At 43.3% G+C, this 9,186-nt stretch overlaps 1 protein-coding gene across 2 annotated transcripts; it reads left to right on the top strand.

Moving 5' to 3' along the window:
* Positions 1-573: 573 nt before the first annotated feature.
* TMEM147 (transmembrane protein 147) lies at positions 574-7,194 on the top strand. 2 transcript variants are annotated; one of them, XM_034423707.3, is made up of 8 exons: positions 574-893; positions 1,718-1,845; positions 3,241-3,310; positions 3,426-3,491; positions 4,127-4,263; positions 4,450-4,534; positions 6,129-6,250; positions 6,884-7,194. In XM_034423707.3, exons 2-8 carry the CDS (start codon positions 1,769-1,771, stop codon positions 7,002-7,004), a joined length of 678 nt encoding a protein of 225 aa, XP_034279598.1. In that variant the 5' UTR covers positions 574-893; positions 1,718-1,768; the 3' UTR covers positions 7,005-7,194. The 2 variants fall into 2 exon arrangements, with proteins under 2 accessions (XP_034279598.1, XP_034279599.1); XM_034423708.3 differs by having other exon boundaries at positions 878-1,015.
* Positions 7,195-9,186: the final 1,992 nt, after the last annotated feature.

The raw sequence follows: 9,186 nt of genomic DNA, 5'->3' as shown, positions 1-9,186 counted from the left end.
TAAGCCATGGAGCGCTTTAAAGGTGGTAACCAAAACCTTGAAGCGCACCCGGAAGACCACCGGGAGCCAGTGCAGCTCGCGCAGGAGAGGTGTCACATGGGAGCGCCATGACGCTCCCATTACCACCCGCGCGGCCGCACTCTGCGCAAGTTGGAGCCTCCGGGTGCTCCTCAAGGGGAGCCCCATGTAGAGAGCATTACAATAGTCCAGGCGGGAGGTGACGAGGGCATGAGTGACCATGCGTAACTTTAAAAAAAAACAAACTTTATTAAACATAAAAAGATAAAATATCAAATCAAGTACATACAAAATACATTTATATTCACTCCATAAAATAGAAAACAATACAAAACAAAACCAACTATATATCTATATATCTATATAAATAGATAGATGAAAGATAGATGATTGATAGATGATAGATAATAGATGATTGATAGATAGAAAGTAACTTATTTTCTACACTTTCATTGAACTCCCGTAGTCCACATTAGAGAACTACAACTCCCATCCATTTGTGCACACTCACCTTCCGACAGCGATTCCCAGAATGCACCGCTCGGCAGGCGCACCGCCTCTCCCCCCTCCCTCCTTTTCGCTCCAGCGATCCTCCCCTCACACCGCCCTTCGCGTTAAAGCCGACGTGATTTAAAACGAACGACTACGACTCCCGCCATGCACCCTTCCTCCCTCCCTCCCTCCCTCCCCCGCTACGACCAAACCTCTAGGCATTATGGGGATTGTATTACATCGCGTTCCCTGGGCTCTATGGAAAAAGAAGCTGGCGGCCGCGGGAAAGAACTACAATAACCGCCGTCAAACGGGCGCCGACGGAGGAGGGCGGCGCAGGCGCAGATGCGTTTGAGGAGGAGGCGGAGGCGGGAGGAGGACGTGTATGTGAAGGGAAAAGAGGACGGGGGACTTGATGAGGGAGGAAAAGGGGTTTGGGGGCTTCCCTCAGCGGAGAGCTCCGTAGAGAGGCGCGCGGTGTTTTTGTGGGAGCGCTTCTCGAGCGGTGGGTCGGGGGGTGCTGGTCCTGAGGCGCTTCCAGTCGGGACCAAGGGCAGCCCGGGGTGTGGTGAGGGAGCTCCGACCTTCCAAGACTTGCCAGAGCCGCCTCCAGTCCCGTCTCCCTGGCAACGCTGGCTGTGGCTGATGGGGGTTGTAGTCTGCTGGAAGGGAGGTCGTTGGGGGAAGGGCAAATTGGGAGGTGGGGGGGAATGTGTCTGTGTGTGTGTGTGTTTGTGTTTGTGTGTGTGTGAGGCTCTGGGTATACAGGTAATCCTCGACTTAAAACAGTTCATTTAGTGACCAAAGTTACAACCGCCCTGAAAAAAAAAACCCGTGACTGTTAGGACCCCTTTTTTCCACAGTTACGGCCTTTGCAGCATCCCCAGGATCAAAATTCGGATGCTTGGCCATGGATTCATAGTTAACGACCGTTGCTGTGTCCTAAGGTCATGCAATCCCCTTTTAACGACCTAACCGGTGAAGTCAATGGGGAAGGCCAGATTCACTTAACAACTGGGTTGCTAACTCATCCACTGCAGCGATTCACTTAAAACAGCCGGGGCAAGAAAGCTTGTAAAATGGAGCAAAGCTCACTTAACAAATGTCTCCCTGAACAACAGAAATATTGGGCTCAATTGTGGCCGTAAGCCGAGGACCTTCTGTATTACTATTAATTAATTTTTTTCTCCCTCTTGTCTCTCCATAGGAACATCACCACGGTACTAGGTGGCAAAAGTCAGCCCGCCTGTTTGCCAAGATGACTCTTTTCCACTTTGGGAATTGTTTTGCCCTGGCCTATTTCCCCTATTTTATCACCTATAAATGCAGTGGCCTGTGAGTGTCTTTCTTACTTGGAAGAGGGGTATGTGAGCATATTATATGCTGATACTGACTGCGAGATACAAATTGTGGCTGCTTACAATATCGGGGGCTTCTCAATTTTGGCAACTTTAAGCTGTGTGAATTTTTTTTTAACAAGTTTTATTTATATCACATTCAATTTTCATCAAACTGTGTGCGGTCTGGGTACACTTATATTTGAGTTGTCATAATACAACACTTTGTTGTGGTATTCATCACCATAATATTAATAATATACTAACATAATAATATACTAACAGTAATACTTAACATCTTCTTTAACAACTCTCCACTTTAACATTTCCTCTTTTTATATCTCCTCCTTTTTAACTTCTGTTTCTGTTGCCTAGCCATTGATAAAATATGTCCCATATCAAATAATATTCAGTTTCTTCTTTGTCCTTAATAATAAGCATTAGTCTATCTATTTCTGCGCATTCTAATATTTTCTTAATTACATTCCCCTCAGACGGGATCTCATCATTTTTCCATTGTTGCACAAATACAATTCTGGTTGTTAGTATATGCAAGATCAAATATGTAGTCTTTTTATCATATTTTTCTGGTTTCAGGTCTATATGCTGTTTAAACTTCTACTGCCTGAACTCTGCAGCCAAAGTTACAGAGTTGAAAAACTTAGTTCTTTAGTTCCCTTTATGGTATTTACCCTGCAGAATTTAACACCTAATGGTGTAATGTATCAAGTTTTACTTTTTGCATGGCCGGCTGGGGAATTCTGGGAGTTGAAGTACACAGATTTATAAAGTTGAGAAACACCACCTTAATACAGCAGTAACTACTGTTCAATGCACCAAAAAACCTTAAGGCTATTTTTTTTTTAAAAAAAAAATACTTTTAATTCATCCTACCAGCAGATTAACTTTCTCCAACAAAAGCTATTTCACAGCCAGAAGCTTATCAGTGCTGGGCCAAGAGTTAAGATAGCTTTGCCCAGACACACAGACTCCAGGCTGGGACTGCTACCTTTGCCCCTAGCCCCTCCCTGAGGGGCAGTAGTTGCCTGGCAGGTGAGAAAAAAGGGGAGGGGGCTCTTCTCTTGCCAAGGAGGGACTGCAAACCCTGAACTGGATTCCTGGCTTGGAAAAAAAATCTGGGTGTGGCTGGGCAGGAATGCATGCAGATTTCTAAAAGTTGCCAAAATTGAGAAAACACTATTTTAAATGGTGCTTTGAGAGTTTGGGAGTTTACACCGTGTTGCAGCCCCTGAAGGCCTGTGGTGTTTTTTAGGATGGTGCAGCAGCATTTTGATTCATTCTTTGGTGATCTGTTTATGGTGTAATTGCCAGTGTAATGCTGTGTAAAAATAGAGATTTTATGCAGGACATGGTTGTACTGTCTCTCATGCAGGTCAGAATATAATGCCTTTTGGCGATGTGTGCAAGCAGGAGCCACCTACCTCTTTGTCCAGCTATGCAAGGTAATGGGTTAACACTTCTTGCTGAAGGAGGGATGAATGTGAACCTGGGTGCAAAAATGTGAGGCCAGTAACGGTAAAAAGTTGCAATGGATTATTCTCTTTCTGTCTTTCACAGATGCTGTTTTTAGCTACATTCTTTCCAACCTGGGAGGGTGGTGCAGGAGCTTATGATTTCGTTGGAGTAAGTGTGGTTGTTGCCAAGCAAGCAAGAGTCTTAAAAGTTGGCATTTTGCATACTGCCAGGTGCTCAAGAGACTGATGTATTTACAAAACAAAAATCCAAAGGGCAGTGATTTTTTTTTCCCTGGTAGATTTTTCTTTGTAGTTGGTCATTCTTCACTGTAAATCTTGTGAGCTTGGCGATTCTGTGGGGGCTGGAGCCATTTCTGTAACTGAAATTTCTATTTTCCTTTGGGGGGAACCTATGCCTGAAAAGATTAGCATCCTTGCTATGTAAAACGCTCAAGGCAGAAAGTTTTATTAAATAACTATTTACCTTGCTAAGTAAGTCCATCTTGCTGAGAGAAATAACCTTTTGAATGTAGAGTAATTTGGGGTTCGAGTACATTGCTTGGACAGGGGCAAGAAATCTGTAGCAGAGTAATCTGACTTCCATTAGCAAATAATAGTGTAAGTTGTTGGAGCATAAGTATGAATATTGGCTGCTACTGCCTGTAGATCCTGTTCAGGGACCTAACTGAATGCTCTTTGGGCGCACTCTTACTTTGCTGGGTTTGGGGTGTGGGTGTGTGTGAATCTTTGGGGTTGAAACATGGAGTTTGCTTGCCTCCTCCTGATCTTTGTCTTGTGCCTCAGGAGTTCATGAAAGCTACCGTAGACCTGGCTGACTTGGTGGGTCTGCACCTGGTGATGTCCCGGAATGCGGGAAAAGGAGAATATAAGATTATGGTCGCTGCGCTGGGCTGGGCCACGGCAGAGCTCATCATGTCTCGGTGAGTTGGGTTTACCAAAGAGGGGTCACTGCTCAAAAGAGGGGTGGGAGAAACTAGATTGGCATTTGCTTGCCCACATTTTTGATGCCGGCTCAACAAATGCAGCCTGCAAGGCTGCTGTGCAAAGTTTTGTGCCTCTGTCTTTATGAGGTTTTTCCATCCTAATTGCCTCCCTGCTTCCAACAGATGCATCCCATTGTGGGTGGGAGCTCGTGGCATTGAGTTTGACTGGAAATACATTCAGATGAGTATTGATTCCAACATCAGCCTGGTAAGTGTTAATTTTCTCCCTGTTTTCGGTTGAGCTCTAAAATAATACTTCATATGACAGGATTAAATTACTGAGGAGTAGGAAGATGTTTTTTTATTTACTGAGAAGGTTTTTTTTTTGTTTGGTAATTTATGTAGATTTGCCTCCTTGCTATATACATTTGGATTGGCAGTCCAGTTAAAAGTATCAATCAGTTCATTAAATTTGTGGATCTTTGCATGTGAAAGAGTAAAATAAAATAATATTTCACAGACAGGATGTTCATATACTTTCATGCATTTACTGGGATTTAATTTTAAAACACTAACTCATCAGTGTGTGTGTGTGTGTGTGTGTGTGTGTGTGTGTGTGTATAAAATTAAAAAACTCAATCTGTGTGGCTTCTGTAGCAGGGAGCTGGGAAGTAAGTGAGATCATTCTGTGAATGTGGCACTTTCTGTAATCAAACATGACTCCAATAAAGAATTCCCCAAACTGTTTCTTTGATGGAGGGAACTGTTCTGACCCAGCCTTAGCAGAAGCAAGAAACAAACTCCGTCATGAAAAATCCCTCTTTATTTACCTCTTGTGAATTAATTGCATTCACCCACCCAAGAGTTCAGGCAATAATCCTTCAAGGAGTTAACTGCAGTAACAGACCTTATCAGTTCCTTGCGATAATTGCAAGGCCTACAAAGGCCGTGAGCTCCTAGCCGAAAGGCTGCAAATTTTCTGGCAAGCAGTCTTTGTGGCACGAAACACAATGAGCAAAATCTTCAGAAATACAAACTCTTGTCTCCTACGACAACCACTCCCCTTTCCTTCTATTTATTCCCCAGCCAGGGAGGGACCATTCAGTGTCCATGTGTGCTTTGCTTCCCGGGTCAACTCCTTGTCCACTGTTGTTCACCTCTCCTAACTGCTCTGCGCATACATGTATCTGGAACAGGCCTCAGCTGTTCTTCCTCCTCACTCATCTCAGCCTCCAAAGGCAGCTCCGGTGGCTGGGACGGTCCTGGCTCTATCTCTGTGTCCAATGCAGAGCATTCATCAGAGCCTTCCCCAGACTCCAGAGCTGGCCCAAGTTCCTCTCCAACCTCCTCATCGTCCAAGTCCTCCACCAGCTCTGCTGGCAACTGGCGGGCAACAACAGGAAAATCTCTAAGGCCGTTTTTCTCGACTGTGGCCACTTGAAGATGTGTGGACTTCTGTTCCCAGAATTCCCTAGCCAACCAATTTGGGAGTTGAAGTCCACCCATCTCCAAGTATCTAATGCTGAGAAACGCTGCTGTAAGGAATAGGGTTTCCCCTCAAGAGCTAAAATGGAAACTGAGTGAACTTTAGGGGCCAGATGTCAGGGTTCCGACGGATGCCCTAAATAAACCATGAGCCTTGAGCACCAAGGGGGAGCCTGAACTTAGGGGGCTTTGTAAAGGAGAAAATCGAACAAGGGCAGAGCTGGCTAGCTAGCCAGCTTTGGAAGAAACATATTTGAATTTTATACTGCAATGGTTTATAAATCCCAGGTGGTTGAATGTCAGATGTTCTGCTTGGCAGTTAGGTTTTGGAAAGCATTTGGGAATCTCTCCTTATCTCTCCTTTTGTGCCCTTTCAGGTTCATTACATTGCCACCGCTGCCCTGGTGTGGATGTTCACCCGTTACGATTTACCCAAACATTACCGACTGCCCCTTACTTTCCTCCTGGGTGTCAGTATCTACAAAGCCTTCTTTATGGAGTGAGTGTTCTTGGTGGAATTAAGGTGGCCAAGGGAGGTTACCAAGGGAGAGGGGAAACCTTGGGAACTTCCAGATCCTTGATTCAGCTCCTTGTCTCCCCTTTCTTTTATTTTCTGTACGATAATCCATTTCCCCCCCAGAACTGAGTAACCTTTTTGTACGAGTGAGGAATTGAAGCTGGGCCTCCCACATCCTCACCATGGCTCCCTTTCTTTTAAAATTCCTCTTCCTCTTCTCAAAGAATCAAGACTTTCCTTTGCTCCAATGCTCGGAGAACTTTCCCATCTCAGTATTTGTGCTAGGTCAAAAAGTAAGAAGCGGGCGGGGCTGTGATCAAAACCACCATCTTGGCTTTTTTTTTAACCCCACCCAGTGGACGTCCCTCTCTGTGGCTACATTTGGTTGTATTCATCCAACACCGGAAGCTATCATGCTTGTTGGGTCTTTATATTACAAACTCAACAAACAATTTTTTATAAAGGAGAGTTAGTCGCTGATCATGTGTGATGATAAACGGTATCTTGGTTCAGCATGATGTGCAAATCAAGCATGGGATATTGATGCAATAGTAGGTTTGTTTTTACGCCAGCCTTAAAATCTCAGGCCTCACGTACTTCTCTCTGCTTTTTTAGATCGTTTGTGCACGTCTTTCTCCTGGGTAGCTGGACTGCACTTCTGGTTAAAGCGGTGATCACTGGCCTCCTTTCCTTCAGCTCCTTGGCGCTCTTTGTCACCCTGGTACACAGTAACTGAAGCTCCACCAATTGTTGCTCCAACTTGAGAGACCGTGTCTGTGTACATCCTAAGATCTCTCGGCTATGGATTCTGTTTGCAAAGGCACGCAGGCCTTTGTACTGCCTTCCTGCAGTGAGATTGTTTCCAGTCATGGTCACTGTGGCATTCCAAGAACGATGCTAATTTAAAAAGTATTATTTATACTTTGCCCAGTTTGAATTCATTTGTCTGTTCTGTGCATGCGTTTCCTACGTTATGATGGTGTTTATGCAACCATTAAGCCAACAAGACGGATACCACTAAACCAACAAGTATACACAATAATGTCATATTCCTACCCTGTTCGATCTTAGTTCTATTGCATCAGCATCCATAAACAGCCAGAATAACATAAAAATGACAACACTTCATAAGTTCATCATACACAAGGTAACACTTATTATTATGGCATTGGACGCAAGTACATCAGTGGTATTATATAGGCTCCATCATTTGCATCGTGATGTACCTGGCATTCTTCCCTCGTAGAAACTATTGCCATATTATCTAATCTAAAACTGGACGGGGTTTGGAGAAGCTCAAAGGTAAAGGCACAGTGAATTTTAGCAATAACATTTGAATTACATTTGAAGCTGAGGTTATTTAGACTTTGGTGTATATAAAGGTTTGCAGGTAAAGCCGTATGTAGCTGGGAATAAAATGGTAAAATTAAAATTAAGGCTTTTATGGTTTGGCCTGTGGTAGTGATGATAATAAAGTGGGCCTTGATTTTTCTTCTTGCATATGGCAACAGTGCATGGATGCTGCCTTTACTAAAGGCCATCATGATGGAGGATGTGGTGATGTAATTCCAAGTGGTAATGAGAAGCGCAGCGTTACATGGACAGTCATAAACCTCTGAGAGGTCCCTCTTCTCTGCATGATCTTGGCAGCAAGAGAGTTCTCACTCTGCAAACAATTTTTGTTCAAGGAATGTGAACAGTAACTGGCTAGATTTAGGGAGCATTATGGTGTCATTCTTTGGAAACCTTTCTAGTCCATGTGCATATATATATCTAATTGTCCTTCCTACTTGTAAAGCAACAGAAGTGGAAAGATTCATTTTTCTCCCAGGGCATATATAATACTTAATCTTTTTTAGATAATAATAATTGACAAATATCAGCAAGTACAGTTAGATGAAGTATACTTGCCCAAAGTGGTTTAAGTCTGACTCAAGGTATTTTCTTTTTCAGGAACTGGGTTCTTAAAAACCATTAAATGAGACTTTGTGGGCACGGCAATCCTTCCCTTTAATTCAGTCTTATAGTTACTTCCACATCGGTGAGCGAATTAACTGGAGAAAGTTGGAAGGATCATTCTCTTTATTCATAGGGTGGTACCCTGTTTCCCCCCAAAATAAGAATCCCCTGATAATAAGCCCAATCGGGCTTTTGAGCGCATGGCAATAAGGCTAAGCGCTTATTTCAGGGTTCAAAAAAATATAAAACGGGGTCTTATTTTGGGGGAAACACGGTAGACAGGGAGGAAGGGAAGCCTGTCGCAAGTACAGGAGGTGGTTTGGTGGTGGCATAATCTGCCCATTTGATAACTGACAAATGATTTCAAAATAACGCCATTACGCAAACAACAAAATTATTTACTTGCATCATAAAGTATGGTGCAAGTATGTAAGTCATGTTTGCCTGATGCCATCAGGAGGCATATATCATTTTATTATATTTTTTCTTACTGCAATCCATTGTGCTATAGGGTAATAGGAATTTGAAGGAATGGAAAATATGTTTATATAGCTTCATTGTCTGGTTATCTTGAATCAAGACTGCTTGCCTGTGTATGAATTTCTCTGCTTTCCTTTCATCCACTGTGTGAAAGTTCTGTGTAAGTTTTGGGAACAACTAATCCAAGGAGACCAAAAGTCCAAATCATGCAGAAGTTGAAAGTGATGCTAATGTGCCATTGCATATCTTATATACATTTTTTTTTTAAAAAAAAATCTGATTTTCCTATGGAGAGGGCAAAGGGAGGCAAACCACTTACTCAATCTGCTCAATTTACTCTTCCTTGAGGTCATATTGCCTTGTTTACAGGCTTTGGAGCTTTGAAACCTGTTTTTTATATATATTTTTATGCAGCCCTAGTTCAGTGAAATCACAATTGACTAGTTTCTAGGCTTTTTTTCTGGCAGCCAGCAAGCTGC

The sequence above is a fragment of the Pantherophis guttatus genome, chromosome 10, assembly GCF_059756535.1.
Source record: "Pantherophis guttatus breed Tessera chromosome 10, ASM5975653v1, whole genome shotgun sequence".
NCBI classification, from domain to species: domain Eukaryota; kingdom Metazoa; phylum Chordata; class Lepidosauria; order Squamata; family Colubridae; genus Pantherophis; species Pantherophis guttatus.
This window is presented reverse-complemented; position numbering and strand designations above follow the sequence as displayed.